The sequence below is a fragment of the Periophthalmus magnuspinnatus genome, chromosome 24 (assembly GCF_009829125.3).
Source record: "Periophthalmus magnuspinnatus isolate fPerMag1 chromosome 24, fPerMag1.2.pri, whole genome shotgun sequence".
NCBI classification, from domain to species: Eukaryota; Metazoa; Chordata; class Actinopteri; order Gobiiformes; family Gobiidae; genus Periophthalmus; species Periophthalmus magnuspinnatus.
The window spans coordinates 5,238,514-5,263,520 of record NC_047149.1 but is presented as its reverse complement, the minus strand read 5'-3'; the positions used below and the strand labels follow the sequence as shown (position 1 = coordinate 5,263,520).

The following is a 25,007-nucleotide window of genomic DNA, read 5'->3' as shown; positions in this document are numbered from 1 at the left end:
GTCCATTTTAGACCAATCTGCAAACCTCTGTGGTCCCCGCGTCGCCTGATGACCTGTCAGTGATCCGTGGCAAAGCTCCGAGCGTACGGGACATCTGAGCGTGCCCAGTAATCACCACTCTGAGGGAACTCCTTTCCCAGACCCTCTGATGGTTTCATGGCTGTAATTTACTCTGAAAACTCCAATAAAAGCCAAAGTAAGAGCCTATAGAACGCACACAGATGAAACGTCACTCTGCGTTTGCATCTGCAGATTTCATACAAACCTCTTAGCAGCAGTAAAAGCTGTGCAGATTAGCCGTTCAAATGTGGTTTATGCAAAGCGGATCGCCATTCAGCTTTTTTTTTTTTTGCACAAACAGGCAATTTGTGGTATTATGCTAAGATTTAATCTGTTTATATTCTGTAATTTGCTAAATACTTTGGTTTGAGACTTTGAGCTTTAGGATTATAGAGCAGCTCATTTGAATCGTTGTAATTAGCAAATCAACAGTGGATGTTACCCCCAATTTACACCAAAGCAGTAACGGTGATTAAAGGGCCCATATTACACTATTTTCTGATCTATGTTATGAACTTTAGTATGATCTCTTTATCAAAAACATACCTAGAGTTGTGTTTTGTTTCATTCACACATGTTTAATACACAAACCCTGCAGATTTAGGCTGAGTTCTTCTCTCAAACAGAAAACACACTGTTCCACCTTGTGATGTCATCATGTGGTAAAATAGGAAGTGCTCCACTGTGTTTTTAAACTCCATTCACCTTCACTAGAATCATCTGAATGATTTCAGACCTGGAATTTCCAATCTTTACTGAACTAAAGGAATTAGAAAACTTGAAAACTTGTGCTTCATGACATCACAAGGTGGAACAGAGCATTTTGAGCTTTGGAGATGTAGACAGACTAATAATAAAGGGTTACTCAAACAAAACACAACTCCAGGTCTGTTTTTGAGGAGGTAACAGCATTATAATATGACTTAAAGTTCACAATGGTCAGTTTTGACTCTTGAGGTCATGTGTATTCTATTTAACCTTTTAAATTTTTTTGTATTGTCTCATTTACAATTTACTACAATGCAATACTTGTCAGAATGAAGTGATTTCCCTTCAAAGTGTTCAACTGCATTTGTCATCACTTCTTCAAATGTAACCTAAATTACAGGTCTTAAAAACATGCAAAATGGAAGTAGTTCATTTTGTAGTGGTTTCCTGATTATCTGACAATGAATCGTGTTATAGATGTAGATGAAACACAGTGGACTTGTTTTGACCTCAAGAGCTGCTTGTCCAGTATATCTGTACTGGAGACACATTCAGCTCAAATACATGTGAAAAACCAGGTACAGGGCCTTTAGGTTTGTCACTACACTGCACTGTGCTGTGTGTTCAGCCAATGGGAGATCACAGCATCTTTCAAAAGCTCTACTAAGTAACTGCCACTCCTCCCTTTCTCCTCCCTCTGTCTTCCCTTTCTCCTCCCTCTCTCCTCCCTCTGTCCTTCCTTTCTCCTCCCTCTCCTCCCTCTCTCTTCCCTCTCATCTCCCTCTGTCCTCCCTCTGTCCTTCCTTTCTCCTCTCTCTCCTCTCTCTCCTCCCTCTCCTCCCTCTCTCCTCCCTCTCTCCTCCCTCTCTCCTCCCTCTGTCCTTCCTCTCTCCTCATCCATACATACCTGTCTCATTCTTGGAGGACACCCTACACCTCTGAGCAGAACAGGGAGAATTCCTCAAAGTCCTGAAAGACTTGGATTTCTGTCATTTTCTCCAAACAATACCAAGTGGGAAGTTATGTGGAATATGCAGTCTCTGTTCTGACTGCACATGAAAAATGTAACTGTTTGACATTAACATTCTGAGTTATTATAGTAGTGCATGGCAGGTTAGAAAATGTGTTTCATTAAACTTAAGCAATACAATGATATTTAATATTTAGCAAAAATGTCTTATACTGTACACAAAGGCAAAAACTGGACAAATACACAATAGTAGTATAGTATATGACTCCAGTGTCTGTGTGTGTGAATGGGTAGTAGAGCGACTTGAAGGTGGAAAAGTGCTGTATAAAAATGAACATGTATTAACCAAAAGCGTATTGAGTCTTATTGAAGTGCTGCACTGTGTCATTATTCATTCAGTCCACACTCAATGGTATGATACTAATGTAGACACAGTTGCCCTGGGGCAGACCGATGGAAGCGAGGCTGCTAATCTGAGCCATTGACCCCTTCGACCACCACCTGTCACTCAAGCTCACACCGCATTCGTAAAGGCAAAGTGAGGTGTGTTGCCTAAGGACACAAGGCCAGATCTTGACAGAATCTTGACAGAATGGCAGAAACGGACCTTCAGTCGGTGGACACGTGCTCTAACCTCTGAGTCAGTCGCCCCAAAACATGCACAGTAGGAAACCAGTCAGCAAAGTGATCCTGACCAAGATCATGAGGTGGGTCCTGACAGGGTCCCCCAGTGGCACTGAAGGACGGGTCAAATGCAGACTGTCTGTAGGGACTAATAAAGGACATTGTACCTTTTATTGTAGTAGTAATAAGCTCATGTTTCTTGTTAATTTTCATCTAACTGCACTTAAACTTTAAAAACGTGCAGTACTCGTAGTAGTAGTAGTAGTAGTAGTACATGCTTTGAACATTAGTAATGTTTCCATAGTCTGGACAAATATTGTTGAGACACTCTTTACCACAGAACTCTTACAACACTTATCCCTTCTTGAAGTCTCCTCGAACAGCACCTGATCCTCCTCCGCCCTGCCACGCAGCATTGTGGGTAAAGGTAAACAGATTAGCTCACACTCACCCTGGGGCTAGTTTTTTAAAAGAGAATGAAAAAAATCTATTTCTCCTTTCACTCTTTCTCCCCCTGTCCTCCCACTCTGTCTCTTTCTTTCTCTGCTCCTCTTCCCCTCACTCTATCCTTGTCTCTCTGCCTGTAGTAAGATAAAAAACTACTCTCTTTTCATGCATTCTCCTTCCGCGATTCTCTCTCCTTTTTCTTGATCGCTTTCTTATTTATTCATCTCTTTCTCTGTCCATCCCTCCCTCTCTTTCAATCTCACACAATTTCATCTCTCCTCTTTTTCTTCCCTCTCTGCCCCCAACCCTTTGTCTCGCTCTTTCTCTTTCCCTTTTTTCATTCTCTCACTTTCTGTTCTTCCTTCTCTGTCTCTCTTCCTTTTCTTTTTTATCTCTTTCTCTCCCTGACTCTCTCTCCATACCTCCCTCTATCTCTTTTCCCTTCTCTTTTTTCTCTTCTCTTTCTTCTCTTCTCCCTTTACACTGTCTGTCCCCCTTTATCTCTTTCTCTCTGTCCCTCCCTCTCTGTCCTTCTTTCTCTGTCCCGTTCTTTTTTTCTGCCCATTCTTACCTCTGCTCTGTGTCTCCGTCCACTTCTCCTCCTTCCCTCTCTCTCCACTTAAAGATCCGTCCTTTTGTTTCTTTCACTTACTTACCTGTTGACTGAGGCCTCCTTTTCAAGTTGGACAAAAAGGGGCAGGGTTTAAAAAAGCACCTGTGTAAACCTGCTCCGGCCAATGACAGGTGTCGCTCTGAGGTAAAAGAAAGAAAAAAAAGAGCCATGATTATTCACATTGTATATTCTCTCTGAAGCAGGGCAGTCGAAAGTCGATAATCGATAACAAAACTACTATAGAAACTAGATCCTCATTTGAGCAGGTATTGTTACTAAAAAAGTCACATTCAGAAATGAACCTTTCCTGAATATCTTTAGAATGACCCCTTTGTTATCACCACTGTAATATCCTAAGTAATATAAAAATGTTCAGTTACGACAATTTCATTTTGCATTCAAATCTAAGAAATGTATTCAAAATGATTAATAATGCAGCTCCACCTACATTGAAAAAAATTATTAAACTTTCTTCTGAAGAAACTACCCGATCCACTATGGTCCCTGACAAATAAAGAATAAAGAAAGAAAGATTATCATCATGGTGTCAGAATTGGTATTGAATATTGAGTCTATCCCTTAGTATCCAGTTTCAGCTTGAAATTTTAGTATCATGATACCACTACACTGAAGTCATAAAACTATGAATGGACACGTATAAAATGTAGTAAATAAAAAAAATTAACTCAAAATTACTTAAAATTAGTTTTAGATTTTATATCTTTGTTTTGATGATTGCTTTGGACACCTGGCATTTTTTGACCCTGACGTGGCACAGCTGTGAAGTGAAAACCATTTCAGGAGACTTCATCATGAAGCTCACTGAGAGAAGGTCAAGGGTTTGCAGCACCGTCGTTGAAGCGAAGGGTGAATACTGTGGAATTAGCATCTAAAATACATATATTAACAATATATATTTAGTTATTTTGATTTTTTCTTTACTACATAATTTGTTGTGTTTTGCTTTATATATTTGCTGTCTTCTGTTTCTAAAATGTAGAAAGTAGTAAATATATATGTATGTATATATATATTAAAAAAAAAAAAAAAAAAAAAAAACATTGAATGAGCAGGTGTGTCCAGACTTTTGACTGCCTGTTTAGAAAAGGACAAAAAAAGAACTCAAGTATTTTGAATGGAGGTACACGACAGGGGTGCCCTCTCTCCCCTCTCCTTTTCATGTGGAGCAGACTAGTTCTTTAACAGCTCCCTGGCCTTTTGGTCCTAACAAAAGCAGCATGCTATTATGTCTGCCTGCCCTGTTTATTTGCCCATTAAAAAGACAAGAGACGGCCGAGGTTGTGGAGGGCGAGTCCGGTCTTGTACCAAAGGCAGAGCAGCGGAGAGTAAATAGGGCTGAACCGTTTTGGAAAAATGGCAAAGAACAATACATCACTGGGATATAGTTTGTACTGAAGGCAATATAACTCATAATGTCAGACTTTGTGATTAGCTTAATTCAACCATTCAAACAAGATTTAGATTTTAATGACTGGATCATTTTACCTCATTACAGTATTATCTGTTTACTTTATTTAAGTGATATATTGATGAATGGTTTGGAAATCTGACAATATGCTTTTAAAACTAACACCACAGTATTGATCTATTTTTATACTATTATTATAAGTGTAAGGTATAAGTGTGACTTTATTCTTTTTATTGATAAGATCAGACATATCACATTATAACCTATTTAGAAAAATATACACTTTTTTCTGATCTATTTATAATACTGTTTCCTCATCACAAACAAACCTGGAGTTGTGTTTTGTTTCATTCACACATGTTTAACACAAACCCTGAACGGACAAACGGATAATAGGCTGAGTTTTTTTTTCGCAACGAGAAAACACTCTGGTCCACCTTGTGATGTCATCATGTGGTAATACAGGAAGTGCACCGCTGTGTTTTTAAACTCCACACACCTTCACCAGAAACATTTGGATAATTTCAGTCCTTGAATTTCCAATCTCAACTAAACTAAAGATAAAAGGATCTGTTAACTTGAAAACTTGCTTCATGACATCACAAGGTGGAACAGATTATTTTGAGCTTTGGAGATGTTACAGACTAATAATAAAGTGTTACTCAAACACGTGTGACGAAACAAAACACAACTCCAGGTCTGTTTTTGAGGAGGTAACAACATTATAACGTGGCTTAAAGCTCACAAGAGTCAAATTTGTGTAATACGGGACCTTCAAACGACAAAGGATGACCCCAGTTATGAAGCTGATTTTGCTGTATAGAAAACGTCGGGATTAAAGAGGAGACATTTCATCTTTGCACAATAGACATTCATGTAATTATCCTCCTGTCACTGCACCTGCCCCTTTTCAAAGTCTGCTCTGTGGTCACATGACACCACTCAGCAGTCCGGCACAGGAATGCACCGTTTGGCTTCTAGTTCCAAACTCCTAGCTTTAGCCAGTCATTAGACGCAAGGTATAAGTTCAAGGAATGTTAGCCAAAGTGGAGAGGGTAGACACTGTTTTTACTTGCAAATGTTGGTGAGATTTGGTTACATTTTGTGTAACTTCTTGAGCAAATTGTACATTTTGGACTTTGTCAGAGTCACGTATATGTCACACTAGTACTGTCACGATACTAAACTTGCAAACTCAATTTCGATACTAAGGAATAGACTTGAATTCTTCTTTTCTATTCTCATGTGGCCTTATATCTGTGTAATCCCTCAGTCGCTCAGGTAGGTTCATAGTGGTCCATGGGTGTATTATTTGCAATAAATAAAATGTTTTTTACTTAGATGAACCTGTCTGGTCACAAAGTACTTTTATAATACACTTTCTGGAGGTAATCTTTACTTATTTATGAGGGATAAAAGTCAGGTTCTTCAGCTTTAAATGTTCACCTGCAGAATGTACACTCCACGCCTTCTACCTCTACAGTATGACTATTAGGTTAAGGTGCTTTATTATATGGTCCCACACTGTGTACATTCTGTCTTCTCTTGTGTATGATAGATTGTATATATAAATGGCCTGGCACTAACCTGCTAATCGCCGCTTTCCAAATAGGAAGTGAACGTGGGTGCGCTTCTATTAAAAAACTCTTGCCACTCTCTGTGTAACTGCTGCTGTCAGCCTTGTCATTTTAGTTTTAGTATTTTTATTTTGCGATTGTGTCCCTAAATCAAGATATGAACATGAATAACAGACAAATCAGCGCTAGCGTTTGCAACAGGTTTGATTGACAGCATTGCTAAACCAGTGGTGTAGGCAGTAAGGTTATTTTTCAACAGCCTGTCTCCAGATTGGCCCTTTGGTTGCTATGATACTCAGGTCTAAATTGTCCCCTATAACTGCTCTGGCCTCGATGAGCTTCATTTGACTGGAGCCGAACGCTGTGGGTGACGTCACACTCACTTAGTCCACTTCTTTTTACAGTCTGTGGTAAGGAAGTTGACTGCATAGGATGGTAAGGATGAAATACAGGTTGAAACAATAAAAAGAAGCAGGAGGAGGTGTCTATTAAAAGTGTTTAAATGTCCTATATTACACAAAAATGACTCTTGTGAGGTGTAAGTCATGTTATAATGTTACCTCCTTAAAAAACAGACCTGGAGTTGTGTTTTGTTTCATTCACACATGTTTAAGTAACACTTTATTATTAGTCTGTTTACATCTCCAAAGCTCAAAATGCTCTGTTCCAACTTGCATTGTCATTAAGTGGTAGTTTTCAAGTGAACAGCTCCGACTTTCCACCTCCAGAAAGTTACATAATATCACTTTAAAGGGGGCAGATTAATATAAACTTTTTTAGCTCTGTATTGTCTTGCATTTGAGTCTTGGGTGAAGGTGTGTGGAGTTTAAAAACACAGTGGAGCACTTCCTGTATCACCACATGATGACATCACAAGGGGGAACAGGTTGGAGTATTTTCTGTCTGAGAGAAGAACTCAGTCTAAATATGCAGAGTTTGTGTGTTAAATGTGCGTGAATGAAACAAAACACAAACTATATTCAAATACTTCCTCGGCCCATTCCAGCCCCGGTGTAACCTCTCCGTCTCCATGGTAACCCTCCGTGTGAACTCTGACAAAGTTTGGCGTTTCTCCAAAGACCAGCCCTAATAAGTGATACAGTTACACGCACAGTATCACTTCAGAGAGAGAGAGAGGGAAGAGAGGGGAGGGAGGGGAAAGAGAGGAAGAGAGAGAGAGAAGTGAAGGAGAGGAGGAAGGACAGAGGCAAGAGGAGAGTGAAGGGAGGGGGGAAGGAGAAAGAGAGGAGGGGAGATCATCGGACAGGAAGAGGAACAAAAAAAGGAGGAGGGGAGAGGAGGTTGAAGAGGAGAGTGGAGGGAGGAGAAAGAGAATGGAGAAGAGAGAGGGTGTAAGGGAAGAAGAGGAGGAGGAGAGAAAGGAAGGAAAGGAGGGTGAAAGGGAGAGAGGAGGGAGGAGGGAGACAAGGAAGGAGAGGAGAGGGAGAAGAAAGGAGCCTAAGAGGGAGAGAGGAGGGAGGAGAAAGAGAGGGATGTAGCAGGATGAGAGAGGAGAGGGAGAGAGGAGGAAAGAGAGGAAGGTGAGGGGAAAGAGGAGGAGAGAGAGAGATTTGGCAGGGAAGGAAAGAAGGACCAGAGAGAGGAGAAGGGAGGACTAAGAGGAGAGAGGAGCGTGAGGGGGAGAGAGGAGGAGAGAGAGAGAGGTGGTGGAGGGAAGGAAAAGAAGAGGGGAGAAGGAAGGACAAAGAAGAAAGGAGAGAGAAAGAAAGGATGAGAGAGAGGTGGGGGAAGGAAAGGAGAGGAGAGAGGAGGGAAGGAAAGAAGGAGGAGAGGGGGGGGAGAAATCAAAGAGAGCGAGAGAGAGGAGGAGAGTGAGGGAGAGGTCGGGAGGGAGGAAGAGAGAGCAGGAGAAGTAAAGAGAGGCAGAGCGCCATGAGAGGAGGAGGAGGAGAAGGAGGAGGAGGCCGGGTCCATGTTGTTTGTGTTGTCAGTTTAGAATGGCTGCTCTGTGTGTGGTCTGAGGGGAATGCCAAGCCCCGCCCCCCTCACAGCACCAAGCTCCGCCCCCTCACATCAGCAGGAATGTGGCACTACTGCAGGTAATGAGAGAGCCGCCAGGGTTCAAACATTCACCACTGTTTAATAACAATTTCATTTAGTAATTCGGCTTGCGCAAACAGGTCCAGTGACTTCCTGTGCAAAACTGTAGAACGGATAAGCCCCGCCTCCTCAGAGTGGCGTTGTGGGTGGAGATAGGGAGTATGTGAAAACTGAAATTATATGTGAACTCAAGCACGACAAATGCACGACAACACAGAGCTCTGTTTTAAAGTGATCATATGTAACTTTGTGGACGTTGAAAGTCCGCTGCTTGTCGTTGGGTCGTTTTAGATCAATACTGCGATTTAAAATATCCGAAATATAACTTGATCCAGGTGTCATAGGTTATAACTATATAACAGACACAAAAGGTCACAATAGATCTTTTTTAACAACCCAAAACACTTGTTCATTCACACATAACATTCCTACCATTTTTCTCCATCTGTAAATGTGCCGTTAGCCTTGTCGTGCACCTGTTGTTCCCATGCACAGGTGTAGCTCCGATGCCCCTCCCCCTGACTGTCGCCATGGTGATCTAATACAGTATGTGTGTGTGTGTGTGTGTGTGTGTTTAAGCCAGTGACGTGTTTGTCTATTAGGATCTGTGTGCGTCACTGTAACATCCTCTTCCCATCAAAGCCAAACCAAATGAGCGTAATTGTAGTGTTGACTCAGGGTAAATGTGTTTGTAGAGATGCTAACAGAGAGGCTAACAGAGAAGCTAACGGACTTTTTGACCCTTTGACCCACGTAACCTCAGTACATTTACTTTTACTCCTATTTGAGTAATAATGCACAGTGTAGCAGTACTCTTACTTGAGTAAAAGTTGTAGTTCCTCTTCCTACCATATTGTTACATGAAGTGACTTGAGCTTTATGTAACAATATTAAATGATTCGAACATTTGTGTTTCCTGCAGTTCCTTCAGATAATATTTAGTTTGGCTCATAGTAAAATGAAATATTAAAGTTTTTCTACTACATTATCAGATCTCTTTGTATTTTTTGATGCTATCCTTAGAAATATCAAGTATTGCAACAAAACCCTCTACTGCCCCCTGCTGACCTTTGACCTATTTCTTAAAGGTACAGTTAGGGTGAGTCATTGTTTCACCTGGTATATTCCATAGTATGGCATTAAAGGAGCTGTATGTAGCGTGGGCTCATAATCACATCTGACTCTGTGTGTCCAGATCCTAAACCTGCAGACAGAGACACATACAAATTTATCTCATTCTCAGTTTATGGACAGGCCTCATGTGAAAGAACCTCCAAAATTGACTCACTGAGCGTCACAGGCTGCACTAGCACTGAGTCATGATTGTTTTAGGTTTAGGTTAGGTTTAGGTAGAGACCACTCAGATCAGAGAGAGACATTTTAGGTTTAAACCAACTGGATTTCAGCAACGAAATGTACTGTAAGTGTTTTATCTGTGTTTTGATTTTTAATGAGAACTGTATTTTAGTATTTAGATTTCTTTCCTATGTGGAATATATTTCAAGGACATGCAAAACTGTGTACTTTGGTGATAAACATTTATACTCACACGTGCTCCTGGACCTATGCAGTTTTTGTTTGTTTTGTTTGTATTGTTCTGTATTTGAACAGAGGACTCATCAAAAAGGAGACTCTGAGGGCTCTCATTGGACTCTCTCTGTAAAAATAAAGATACATGACAAAAAGAAAAGAAAGTTGTATTACTACCTTTACAATCATCAAGAAATATTTTTGATCATGTACTAAAAATGGCTCGTACAATATTAAAATGTAGTTCCAATACTAATTTGGTATTTTATCTGGGTATTTATTTTTGGTTTTCATTTTTATTTTTATAAACTGGCTGATATCGCTCTGTGTTTTTATACAGATGGTTATCAGTCATCCACATCACGCCTCAAACCACACCCAGTGGTTTTCAGTGACATATGTGACATGAAGGAGCTCATTGGTCGTCCATCATTTTGAAGCACATTAATGTATCTCACCTCAGATGAACAGAGTTTAGTGCTTCGCTCATTGATCCCGCAGAAATCCACCATGGTTTTCAGTCCCTTATTATATTTTTTCTTTTCTTTCTTCCTCGTACGCAGCCATATTTATTTTGATACAGATGGACGATGTGTGTCTCTGACTGGCTAATCCACCTGTCAATCACACCCATCTGAACTCGGGCAGATTCACTAGTGACCAGACTCACATTTTCTAAAGTATTGGAGAAGTGTGTGTTCTGGCAAAGAAACCTTAATAATAAAAGAATGTTGTTTTTATCCAGTGTGAGTTGACAAATCCAGACTTTGAGCTGCAGGTTCATATCCGGAGCCAGGGGCAGATCTGAACATCTGTGAGGGCTTTTATGATCAGAGCCACAGTCCAGACGACACTCTCACATCCAGGACCGGGTGCAGTACGAACTGAGAGGACATCAGGGTTTCAATGGAGTGCCAAGAGAATACTTTTGTGTCATTAAAAAGTGTCATTAAATTACACAGTTAAAATAAAACTGTGGGAGAACACTGTCTAACAGGCCTCTCACATACAGAAGCACTGGCAATGCACGTGGAGGTGTTAAAGAAGACCCATTGTGCCCATTTTAAATCACAATATTCATCTAAATCAACTTAATAAATCCCCTGACTTCCATGTTAGAAAGAGGTGCCCAATTGGAGCTGATGTCGCCGTAAACGTCATCACAACAAAGAGCCGGCACCTCCAATGGATAGCTTTTTTTCATTCGCGCCAAAATGACTACGCAGCACTGCCGAATCCTACACGTATCACTGATTAAGAAAATAAAATTGAAGAACAAAGTACAGGTGAAGGTGAAAACAGGAGTTGATCGGAAAAATGGCGTCTGGAAAATAAGTGATTAAAGATTACTCAGACATTCACAAATCACTCCAAAAACAACTTTGATTGAGTAAATGTTGAGGGGAAACAACTATAATATAGTTCAAAGGTATGAAAAGTTGATTTTGTAGAATAGGTCTGATTTAAATCATACCTCCAGTCCAGTGGTGCTCGCTTATGTAAAAAGTGATAAGAACCTCGTGTTACTTTATTTCAAGACACTCTTCTGTTTTTAACCTTTTTCTTATTAATAGCCCTGACTTATTTTGTTCGTTTTATTCTTAGTAAAGGGAATAAGTGCATCAAGATGCAGTAAAAATGGACGATATTTTTACTGCAACATCAAAACAATAGGTTCCTTAAAGGTCCTGTATTACACAAAATTGACTCTTTTGAGCTTTAAACCATGTTAGAATGTTGTTTCCTCCTCAAAACCTGGCATAATAATCCACAGGTGTCATAGATTATAACTACAGAGCAGACACAAGCACAATACGTCTTCTTTAAAACTGTAGGAGTGTAGGTTTTCTTTATATATACTTAATCCCTATTTTCCCTGTGTCTCTGTCTTGTAGGCTACCTGTCCAAAGTCCTGCGTAACTACACGGAGAAGGCGTGTGACGGCAGCCTGCTGTCCCTCACCTGTCCCCCCCGCACCACCATCACGGTCCAGTCTGCCTTTTACGGTCGCAGGGGCCCGTCTGACCCTCACCACTGCCCCCCGTCCTACCAGGCTCTGCTGGGGTACTACAACCAGCAGGAGGATGAGCGCCTCTGCTCCATGTCCACCGCTTTGCAGGTAACACCACGGGCAAGGAGGGCCAGAACATCTGCATGAAATATTGAATTGAGCTAACTAAATCTCATGCGGTGTAGCTAACTAAAGGCACTGCTCTGTCTGAAGCTCTGTTACTCAAGTTAGACTTTAATCTGAGCTTTGTTTTAACACAATGTGACCAGAAAGAACAGACTTAGTTGGGACAGCTGAGATGATTTGTGCTGTTAAAATTGCATGATAGTCACAAGCTAGCTAACATTAGCCAACAGTTGTTCAGTTAGTGTCACCTTTTTGTTCAAAATTAAACACCTAAACAGGACCATGAACACTCGAATCGATCACAGGCTCCTGAAAATGTGTTGTATGACTTCTCTTAAAACTTATTTGTCAGTGTTTGCTAATTTGTGCATTGTGTCATCGTGGAAACTGCTGAACATTCCGCCATAGACATATATGCAGTAGCCCCTACAATGTGCTTATGTCATGTGAACACAGCGTTGCAATTGTTCTGATAAGTTAGTTATTATTAGATTTGCAATTTTTTTTTTCAATTTAATGCTCTGTTCCACTCTGTGATGTCATGAAGTGATTCAGTAGAGATTGGAAATTCCACGTCTGAAGTCATCCAAATGATTCTAGTGAAGGTGTGTGGAGTTTAAAAACCCAGAGGAGCACTTCCGGTATTACCACATGACATCACAAAGTGGAACAGAGTGTTTTCTGTCTGAGAGAAGAACTCAGCCTAAATCTGCAGGTTTGTGTGTTAAACATGTGTGAATGAAACAAAGCACAACTCCAGGTCTGTTTGTGATGAGGAAACTCAAACTGATCAGATGGAAGGTTATGTTTTTCCATAATAACATGTAAAAGAGGATAGAATGAGACAATGAGAGCCATCCTCCTCAAACTCTGCAGCCTCGTGATTTGCAGTTGGGTCCATGTAAAAATCTTTGGTGCATTCTGACAGATTATGATTATGTAATGCTTTGTTATTCAATTTTCCACCAAATTACACTTTATAAAGAGGAACAATCTTCTACAATCTGCTCCAAACATCTCTCCAACTTTAGTACATTTATGTGAGGAACAATGTGTAAGATTTTTGATGTTAAATTCAATACACATGACCTAGATACGAGGTAAACATGTCCAAATCGAATGTAAAAAAGCAGAATAAGCCTCACACGAGTCTCACATTTGGGTTGCCAGATTCCATACTGAAATCCAGTTAGTTTAAACCTTAAATGTCTCTCTGATCTGAATGGTCTCTACCTAAACCCCAGCACCTGCAGACAATCATGAATCAGTGCTAGTGCAGCCTCTGCAGCTCAGTGAGTGAAGTGAATAAAGAGCTGGCTGCATACAGATCCTTTAAGTATATTCCTTGAGATAACTGGATGTAAGCCTCTCCACTCCCCCCTCTCTCTTCTCTCCCTCTCCTTTCCTCCTCTCTCCCCCCCCCTCTCTCCCCTTTGCCCTCTCTCTTCTCCCCTCTCTTCTCCCTCTGTCTCTCCCTTGTCCCTCTCCTTCCCCCTCTCTCTCTCTTCCCCTCCCCCCGCTCCCCTTTGCCCTCTCTCTTCTCCCCTGTCTCCTCCTTCTTTCTCCTCTCCCCCCTCTCTCTTCCTCCCCCTCTCTCCCCTTACTCCCTCTCTCCCTCCCCCCTTGCCCCCTCTCTCACTCTCCTCTCCTCTCTCTCTTCTCCCCCCCTTCTCTCTTCTCCCCCCTCTTTCTCCTCCCCCCTCTCTCTCCTCCCCCCTCTCTCTTCCCCCCCTCTCTTCTCCCCCTCTCTCTCCTCTCCCCTCTCTCTTCTCCCCCTCTCTCTCCTCTCCCCCCTCTCTCCCCCCCTTTCCTCCCCCCTCTCTCTTCCCCCCTCTCTCTCCTGTCCCCTCTTTCTTCTCCCCCCTCTCTCTCCTCTCCCCTTTCTCCCCCCCCCCCCCTCTCCTCCCCCCCCCTCTTCTCCCCCTCTCTCTCCTCCCCCTCTCTCTCCTCTCCCCTCTCTCTTCTCCCCCCTCTCTCTCCTCCCCCCTTTCTCCCCCCTTTCTTCCCCCCCCTCTCTCTCCTCCCTCCCCTCTCTCTGCAGAAGATGCTGGCTGAGTGTCAGGACAGGAGGAGTTGTCAGGTGCTGGTTCACAGTCGTGTGTTTGGGACAGACCAGTGTCCCGGGCGGAGCAAGTACCTCATGGTGTGGTACAAGTGCAGACCCAGTAAGTCCCTGCCACTCCATCTCTTTCTCTCTTTCATTCTTTATTATTATATTTATTAGTGTTTCATTCATTCTGAAACTCTATGAAAAAAAAAAAAAAAAATCTTACTTCCTGAACTTGTCTGCTTCTGTCACACCGACTCCACTTTCCTCGTCTGACGGCTGTGTGGGTGTGTCCCCAGATGAGTACAAGTCCAAGGTGGTGTGTGAGGAGGAGCGGATGAGGCTGAGCTGTAAGAGGGGCATGCAGATCGCTGTCTACTCCGCCATGTTTGGACGCACGCAGCAGGGGGCGCTGGAGTGTCCCACCTACCACCGGAGGGCCCCCTCAGTCGGTGAGATCAGGGCTCCAGACTGCGGCTCAAACAGCTGCATACGCTCTGTGTGTACAAGTGTGAATGCTCAATTTTCAACGGCTCATGTCTGGGTGAAATACAGTGAGAAGAGGTGTGGTATAAGACGTGTGCTCAGAACGAGTTTTATGTCCCAACCCTGTGTCTTACCCTTTTTCCAACAAGGTGCTGAGCGGGTCAGCCCCACCCACTTATGACTCTAAATCCTCCTTTTGTTGTGGTAGCACTTCCAGTTTGGAGGGAATCTTATTCAGTTAAATTGAGAATTTGAGAAAAGTTTCACAACTATAAAATATAAAGTAAAGTATAAAATATAATATAAAGTTGATTTTAATTCATTTAATTTCATTTTGTTTCAAGTTTATTTATACAGCACATTTAAAACAACCTCAAAGTGCTTCACCTAAAAGTCAACAAAAAACAAATAAACAGATAACATAATATACCAGAAAAGAACTATAAAACACCTGCATATCATGTGTAGCTAGTATTAAATGCCAGGGAGAAAAGTTGTTTTTTTTGTCTAGTCTAGTAAACTGTGTCTCCTCTGGTCTTGGGTCTGGCTTTGGGCCCAGCTGCAGGAGCTGGTCTGCTGACCTCAGGTATAGAGCTGCAGTAACGAGGACACATAGAGTGCACACATTTACTGTAAATTTCAGACTATAGAGCGTACCTGAATATAAGCCGCAGGTTTTCATGTTGTAACAGGAGATATTTATACAGAAAGATGGTACACGGAGTTGTTGTTGTTTTATTTTTTTATTTTTTTTTTAATTAAGACACTTTTTTTAAATTGTGCCTGAAAATCCTCTGTACACACACGCCATCAACACAGGATGAACATACCTGCATGTTTAAAAAATAAACAGCACAAACACGGGCCATCTGCTTTTATTTCCTCTGAAAGCTTTTGTTGTGTTTTTACATTGACTAAGTTCTTCCCACTGACGCCTCCAACATCGCACCATTGATTCTTTAATGCTAAACTTGCGTGCAGTGGCTCTATTTCCTTCTTTGATGGACAGATCCATTGCCTTTAACTTAAAAGCTGCATCATTTGCATTTCTGGTGTGTTTTCCGTGATGAGGGTGTGGCATGATGCACAAAATGACAGTTCAAAATCAAATCTAGTGTATTCTTCAGGGCATAATCTTTCCCCGTTTGTCTCACTTTAGCATTTACTGCTAGAGAATGCCCCCTAGTGGCCATCAGCCAGTAAAAGTCTATAAATAAGCTGCACCATTGTATAGGCAGCAGGGTTCAAAGAGTGGAAAAAAAAGTTGCGGCTTATAATCCAAAATTAAAGTAAACACAATCAAGAACACTTTATATTGCTCCTCATATGAAACAAGAGGCAGTGCAGAGCGACAATAAAAGAACAGAGGACCAATCACACTGTCAGGCCCAGTCAGTGGTTAGTTTGGCCAAACATCACAATCCCAGTTTTATTTTGTGTCAAATGTTTAGTGTTCATGTGACCAACAAGTCAACACTGCACCATTCTCTTTAAAACAGCTCTGTAGTCCATATCAAACTTATTTACTGTCAAGATCAGCAGACCCATTAACACAACCTTAATGAAAATGGCAGCGCCCACGGCAACTTCCAGAATAAGGTAAAGTCCAAAGCCTGCACCTGCTCACCACACGGGGGCGCTACATTCTGCCAGTATCATTAGCACAGCTTTGTATGACTCCTCCGCTTTGATCTGCGCTCCCTGCGGTTTGGACACATATCATTTCCTCAGTCACTCTGTGGCCTGAAGCTACTGGAGCCTTCTCCTGATGAATGAAAAATGAAATGCAAAAAACTCACTTCACTGGTTTAAAACTTTAATAAAGATGCTACAATTCCTCCCCACAACACAGGAGAGATTCAAGTCCTAAGCACATATACAAAACATAATTAACATCGTAGTGTGTGTTTACAATTTTACAAAAAAAAATGTTACCTAGTTTTTCTAGGGTTTTTTTTTCAATGTTGGGAAAGTTTATAAATGTACTTCCTGGATGGACATGTGCCGCAGAGGTGAGATCCATTCAGGTCATTCCATAGGTGTTATTTTATGTTCTTTGTACATAAATTCAAGGGGAGAGTGAGGGGGGAGGAGGGACGGGGTCTGGAGGACTAAAGAGAAGAGTGAGGGGGGAGGAGGAGGGGCGGGGTCTGGAGAACTGAAGGAGTAGGGGAGAAGGGAGGGATGTTTGCAATTTCAAGTAAAACATGATATCACCCATGACTGCCCTAATTACATCCAAGTGTTTGTTACAGAGACTAATGAAGGCAGCACACACTTAGATTTTTTACAAAAAAGATACAAATTTACCTAGTTTGCACCACAAAGAAGCAGTGAAAAAAGTGGATTTAGTTTTAATTCTACTTTTAGTTTTTACTTCACTACTTCCTGTATTTTTTTTTGTCTTTATCAACTTTATCCTACAATCTGTCAATTAACTGATGTTGAACCATGATAAATATTGATCACAGGTACTATCCCCAAACCAAAGTCAGAAATAGAAAATTGTGAAAACATGTCATATGTAGGGCTGGGCACGGAGCCTCTGTTCCAAGTGGGAACTGACCAAAGAGGTCCGGTAAGAACTGGTATAAAAAAAAACACTGTTCATTTTGTGGCAACTTTCGGTTTCATGGCTTTAAATGGCAGCGTCAATGAGCCAATATATACACCACACTGATTTAAAACACATCAGGACTCCAGTGCAGGGCCTTTACAGCGTCCCAAAGTCAAAGTGTGTAATAATAAACCCACATCCAGTCACAGTCTGCCGTGTCCGAGTAAAGCTGAAGCGAAACAGATGAACAGATGAACCAAACTCCACCAAAAATCCTCCTCCTCATCGGTCCTGGCATAAGCGTAAATCCCAAATAAATGTGGTGTGGTAAATATATCCAGTGTGGAGCGTGTGTATTCAAGCGAGTCCACAAAAAGTCCTCCATGATCCGCTTCCTCCGAAACTGAAGCTCGTGTCAGTCCATGTGAGGATCAGCCGTGTGCTCTGGTTCATTTGAGTGTCGTTATAAGTGGACATTGTATAGCAGGGGTGTCAAACTCAATTTCACCGAGGGCCACATCAGCAAATTTGCAAAGATATAAAAAATATGTCTGTGTCGCTGCGTAACTCCTGATAAACTGACATTTTAAGACATTCATACATTTAAATTTACCTTGTCATGGGCCGCATAAAATGACATGGCGGGCCGCATTTGGCTCCCGGGCCTTGAGTTTGACACATGTATTGTATAGCCTAGTACCATGTTTCAAAATATGAGTTAACATCTGAATATTTTCTTAATAATATTGCCCATTAATTCCCATTAGTCCTTAGCAGCACTTTCCCTCTTTCGATCTGATCTCCTGACGTCTTTACTCCAGAATTCTCACTCTTCTAAGCCGGCCCGGTGTTGACGTCTTGCATGCAGGATACGGTAGATTGGCCCTGTTCACTTCCTGACTGCAGACATTTAAACTTTGACCCCGGCCCATAATTCATTTCAGCGAGTGTGAGGGCCAGTGTCCACTTTCAAAGGGCCCCTGAGTGATTGTTGTTGTTTAGGGGTGAGAAGGGAGAGCCTGGGAGAACGTCTCAAGTGGAACCAATGTCTCGTGTAACTCAATCAGTTTACTCAGGTGTAGTGCTGTCGAGATGCTAACATTTTGAACTCGATTTCGATACTAGGGAACGAACTTGACTCTCGATACCATGATGATAATATGTGTAATCCCTCAGTCTTTGTAGGTTTCATAGTGGTCATTGAGTGTCAAATGTATCGAAAGTGTAATCTGTCTAAACTACATTTGAGCAAGAATCGATACTAAAAAATGCAACTAAATAATAATACGGGCTCTTTAACTGAACCAACATTTTCAATTCATTTGAAAAACTGGCAAAATGTTCAAAAATGTTGAAAGAGACGCCTGCGGGTTAACTCTGCCTGTCTATATAAGCCCCCACTGGAAAGGTTACATAGTGTACCTTTACTGAAAGTGAGTAATATGTAATGTTACTCTATCATTTTCACATAAGAAGGTGTTTGATGTTCACATTAGCGCACAGTGCGGTGGGTTGAGCCTCTCAGGACGTGGCTGCACACACTGTACCTGATCCTCCATGCTTCCTGTTCACGTGGATCAGGTGTCCCTCTGACAATGGGCCCCTGAGGCGTTCTCTGTGGGGCCCCTGTCATCCGGGCTGTGTGCAGGTGTAGAACAGAGCACTGACTAATGCAGTATGTGAAGTACTGTGTATACTGTGTAAACATACTCAGGGTTAATTGGACGTGCATTTGTCATCACTGCGTCAGACAAACAGTAGAACTTTAATGATCCGTCAGCAGCAAATACAGATACACACATACAAATGCACCATGATGTTTTAAAGATAGACCGCAGCCTTAAAGTGGCACTATGTAACTTTTCAGGTAAAGGGTCCTCCACCTACTTACATCCAACGTTAATGCTCTGACTTGGATATTCCAGTGTATTCCAGTTGAAGTACTCCAGATCGATACTAGATCATTCCATGGTGGAGTTTGCTGTTAAACTGTCAGATTGCACGTTTGTTGATGTGGTTTATGGTTAATATCTCTGTAATTACTGGGCCTATCCACATGAAGAGAGACTGGCACAGAGTTTAAAGTCTTGTCTGTCAGCACAAAAAAGCCAAATGATTTTTTCACAGTAGGTTCAGAAAGTGCAGCCATGTTTCTACCCAGTATCGGTATTTGTACTGTTCTATTTCGTGGCCGAACCTCCGCGTCAGATCTCAGAAGTTAAACAGGGCTGGGTCTGGTTAGTACTCGGATGGGAGACCGCTGGGGAAATGAAGTGTTGTGTCCTTAGGCGAGACACTTTGGCCACATTGCCTAGTGTGAATGTGGTGCATGAAAAAGTGAGTGGTGCCGGTCAGAGGGGCCGACGGTGTAGGCTGGCAGTCTTGCTTCTGTCACTCTTCCTCAGGGCAGCTGTGACTGTAATAGCGGCTTAACACCACCGAATGTGGAGTGAATGAAAACTGCACAAAATTGTAAAGTGACTTTGAGCATCTGGAAAAGTGCTATGTAAAAGTAATGCAATATTTTTACTTTTGCTTCTAGTTTTTGTATTGATTAGTATCCAGGTATTGATTTCTTGACTCGTCATACTGTGAACTTGAGAGTAGCTAGACAAAACAATCGTGATATAACCCTCCTTATACCTCTCCCTGTATGAGCTTCTGTCTCTCTCCTCAGACTGCCAGTCCGCAGTGGCTCTGCAGGTGCTCACGTCTCGTTGCCAGGGGAAACAGAGATGCCTAGTCCCCGCCTCCACGCACGACTTCGGGGAGCCATGTTACCCAGGGACTAGGAAGTACCTCAGTGTCATCTACACCTGCGGTAAGTACTCAACAAATACACAATATGAAATCTGAGGTGAGGCTCTGCACACCTGCGTTTCCTAAAGCAACCACCAGAGGGCGCTGTTTCACCATCTATGACCACACTGTTCTCTGACATGTTGGTTCGGAGGATTTAAGGTTTTTAAGGAGATTGCAGAAGATTTTTTTGGGATGAAGTTTTACTCTGGGATATATTTCTTTTCTTTTTTTTTTTTCAGAGTACTTTTCTAGCAGCATATTTTACTTCTACTTGAGCTATATTTTATTGAAGTAACAATACTCTTACTTGAGTAAAAGTTATACTTCCTCTTTCCACTGTGAATGAGTCTAAAGTGCCTTGAGCTTTACGTCGACAATTTGAAATGATTTGAACATTTGTGTTTCTTGCAGCTCCTTCAGATATGATTTAATTTGTCTCATTTTTGTGTCTGTTTGAAAATACCAGATTTTGTGCTGTATTTAATGATTTGTGCTTCAAATTACATCATATTATTAATGAGATGTGACAGTGACTCTTTAAGTTAATCTTACTTGAGTAATTACTGGGACCACTACTTTGTACTCCTACTTGAGTAATATTATTTTGAAGTACCATTACTCTTACTTGAGCAAGAGTTTTTAGATTCTCTACCCACCTCTGCTCCTGCTTTAGTATTTAGCTCTTTTGTGGTTCTGGCGTGTATCATAGCAACTAGAGAGCCAATCAGGAGCGAGGCTGTTGAAGTTAACCCCCCTTCTCACCTGCACCTCTGGTTTAGCAGCCGGGCGATTAGCAGCTCTGTCAATCAAATCTGTTGCAATGACCTGGAGTGATCTGAGGGAAAGAGGGCCCCTGATTTGTCTGTTATTAATGTTCATATCTTGATTTACTGACACATAGTGAAACATAAATACCAGGATCATGTAGAGCAGGTTAATATGAAAATACAATACGAACAGAAAAATCAGACTTGAGGAAAATGAGTTGAGCCTCTGGACCTGCAGTACCATACACAACTGACAGTGTGAAACAACGCAGTACATATACATATATACTAATACTAACACTTGTATATGTGCTTTTAAAAGGTTGGGTTTTCAAAGCTTTTTTGAAGATGATGAGTGTGGATGCTCATGAACTCCGTGGTGTCTCAGAGCAGAGAGTGGAGGAGGGGGCAGGGCTCTGTATACTTTAAATGTTCCACCCCTGTGTGTACCTCCCGCGCTGGTTGAATGAGATTAAATGACCCCGTTTGTGGTGGTGTTTGTGGTGATGGAGGTGGTTGTAGACATGACTGATGCTCTGGTGTCACTGGGGGGTCAGGGTGTTGGGGGTGTTCTCTTTCAGTGAGCTCTGTGTGGTCGCATTGGCACCAGTCTGGCCCGGGGTCACTTTCCTCTCTGTGGGTGCAGTACAGTACATGTGTTTACTGCATCTTTTCTCAAAGTTTGTTTCTTTTTAAGACGGGGTATTATGCAAATTAGATTTTTTTAAACTTTCTACCATGTTATAATGTTGTTCCTTAATCAACAACATGCCTGGAGAGGTTTTAGATGTCATCCATGCATTTTTGAGTGTTTTACTGATCTCTCCCGGACACTATTTGAACCCTCCTTATGATTAACAATACAATTCTGTCCAAAGCTCCACCCACAAGCCTACGTCACCCACGCTCCCCCACGACAACTCTCCATAAATATACAAAAACATGATACAAAACTGTGCACTACAGCATGGCAAACCTGATCCAAATGTGCAGTAGTTTCATTAGCACGATGCACACTGATTGTGTTGTGATAGCGCTCTGAAGGGGGAGTGACTTAGCGCAGAGAGCAAAGGGAGGGGAGACTCAAGAGCGTCAAAAACAAAACTGAAACTTATAAAACATGTAAGTACTTTGTTTTCCGTGACTATAGCATTTTCAAAATAAAAGGTAACTGTGTGATGTAAATATGTTATGTGTTAGCAGTTAATACCCCATAAAAGTAAAATAGCTCCTCTTTAATAATTGTTATAATTGTGCCATTCAGAGAAACATACGCAGGTATTTTAAAGATTTCCACCATGATTCATATTACGTACGAAAAAGGTTTAATAAAAATGAAAGTTAACATTCAGATTAAGTAACTTGCACGCTAGCTAACTCTTTGTGTCTCAAAGCTAATGCTAAATTTTATTAAAAGTGTAAATATGAAATAAGCAACCTGTTAAAATTTAAATAGGTTAAAGAAAAGACTACCCGATTGTTTTTATATATGCAGAATATTTAAGTTTGTGGTGTTGTTTTAATATGTTTTATGTCTCAAAATTAGCATTAGCGTTAGCATTGAGACACAAACATCTCTTTTTACACAGAAACAGGGTGCCAGGCATTTTTGGTGGGAGGAGCTAAGGAGGTACTAAGGCCTTCAGTGTGGGAGCTCACATAATATATGAATTTAGAGTCTTTTAACAATAGTAGTTTATATGTAGTATCCAATCAGAAAGCAGAAAGTATGTATTTATTTTATTTATTTACTAACTAACTACACATATTACAACTATGAACTATGAATCTTTTTGGAAAAATGACACATCAGCAGTCGCACAACCCCAGTTTATATCATTTGTTGGGCCCCCTAGTGGCTGGTTGGCCCCATGTGCACATTTATAGTCAGCTAAATGTCAAAGTTGCTCTGGTTAAATGCTGTTTTATGAGAGCGCTGTTAAAATAGTGGCATTGTTAGTACACACTTAATTACTCCAGGAGACCTACTGCAGTCTGGATTTTTATAAGGTCATTTAGCTTAGCAGCAATTAGCTAAGCATGTAGTGTTGGTCTATTAGTGGTCACTTATGTAAACAAGACAGAAATCTGACTCATTTGCCCCATGAAATCTATAGACTTGCAGTTCTGAAATGTGCTCAAAATATGAAGAAATAAGTGTAAATACAAATTGGTCTTTTGTTGATTTTTGAATGAATGTATGGCAACACTTAACTGCATCTTAAAGTCACAGTATGTAACTTTTTCGCCAGCCACCATTTTGTTGACATAAGACCTATCTATTGCCAAGGAGACTGTTCTATAACATGGTTCTGCTTCTGAAAGTTTACACTTCATTGCAATTGGTTAAATCCACCTGTCGCTGTCACTCACTCATCGCAGTGCTGAGGCTGACCAATAGGGGGAGTGGTCCATGGAGACGTGCCACCTCCAGAAAGTTACATAGTGCACCTTTAAGTAGCCTTAATAAAGCATGAACGCAGTCACAATGAACACGATTTGAACAATTTAGGCTGAGGAACTACTTCATTGAGGAGTTAACAAAGTACTGAGACTCTCCCTTCACCCTCCCCTCACACCCTCACCCTCCCCTCACCGTCCTGTCCGCACACAGCCCCAGGGACAGGGCGCTTTTTTGGGATAGCGTTGCACTTAATGGTAGGCATAGCTCCAGCACTCTCTCCTCTGTCATGGTTCAAAAACAGCCAGTCCCAGAGGAGGAAGTGCCCACTCTCTGTTTGGGAATAGAACCCACAACCACTTCATCAGGCCAAATACAGGACTCTTTTCACATATTATGATTATTATTATTATTATTATTATTATTATTATTATTATTATTATTATTATTATTAAAGGCACAGTACCTGATTGTTACTGTCTTAAAAACATGAAAAACAACTAGTTAATTTTACATGGTTTGAAGTTGTCCAAAGTTATTCCTCAGAACCTTTTTCACAGCGATAAGTTTTTAAGTGCTTTTCATAACTCTCAGAGACCAGAGCAGAATTTTGCCATTATGGTAAAGCAAATAACAACTAGCATGCTAACCGAGCACATGCTGATTCTTGGACAGACAGCACACAGTGGACTTGTTTTGACCTAAAGTTGTGCTGTATATAACCTATCTGTACTGGGGCAAGGCACATTCAGCCCAAATACCCAAAAGGGGAATAGATCATGTATAGTGTCTTTAATACTAAATATAAGAGAAAAGTATAATATGTCTTCTTTAAAAACACAGAGGAGCAATTCCCGGTATCATGAAGACTTATCAAAACGCATGCAATAAAATGTACATATAGACTGTATTATTAGAAACTACAATATATATTTGTGAATAGTCATATGTTCTAGTGTTGTCACGGTACTAAAATTTCAACCTTGATTTTGATACTAAGGAATAGACTCAATACTTTTTAGTATCGATTCCTGCTCAAATGAGTATGTAGTTTCGATATTAGGCTTAGTATCAATTAGTTAGTATTAGTTACCTTTGACAACCCTAGTACAGATATATTGCAATAGCAGCTCATAGGGTCAAAGCGTTTTGTCTCGCACAAACCAGGATGAAACTGTGGTGTGCTGTTAGCATGCTAGTAGTTTTATGCAGTGGATGGCAAAACTCTGGGTTCTGAAAGTTGTGAAAAGTGCTTATAAACTCATCCCTGTGAATAACTAGGATGCTCAGAATGCATAAGTTAAGTGAGAAATAACTTTGGACCACTGTAAAGATGCTAAAGATCAGATACTGCACCTTTAATAGTCCTACTAAATATTACAAAAAGTATTTGTCTTCTTTAAAAACACAAAAGAGCACTTCCTGGTTTCAAGAAGCATGAGAAAAAACAATAGAATGAAATGTACACATAGACTGTTATTATGCTACAATGCTAACTGCGCTATACTTGAATGGTCATAACATTCTAATTGCGTTACCATGTCGACCGCTATCAGTTGAGTCGTTATCCAGAGTCCGTGTGGATATTCTGAGGTTAACCCCGAGTGGAAAGCCCTTCTTACACATGGTTGGGTTATAATCGGTCCAGAGATTGATCTGTTTTTGAGCAGGGAAACAAAAACACACTCCCATCTCTGCTAATGTCATCTGCTCAGCGCTCGGAAACTCTACGATCGCGATGTGTTCTGTGTGTTTTCTCTTTTGTCTTAAAGAGGGGGTATTTTTTTTAAA

At 41.2% G+C, this 25,007-nt stretch overlaps 1 protein-coding gene across 1 annotated transcript in view; it reads left to right on the top strand.

Moving 5' to 3' along the window:
- The window catches only part of LOC117393213 (protein eva-1 homolog A), a 113,672-nt gene that overhangs the window by 29,036 nt on the left and 59,629 nt on the right, over window positions 1-25,007 (top strand). The window contains exons 2-5 of the mRNA XM_055232221.1: window positions 11,915-12,138; window positions 14,198-14,321; window positions 14,503-14,655; window positions 19,924-20,067. Of these exons, the coding sequence (XP_055088196.1) occupies window positions 11,915-12,138; window positions 14,198-14,321; window positions 14,503-14,655; window positions 19,924-20,067 (645 nt within the window). The remainder of the gene's footprint in view (window positions 1-11,914; window positions 12,139-14,197; window positions 14,322-14,502; window positions 14,656-19,923; window positions 20,068-25,007) is intronic.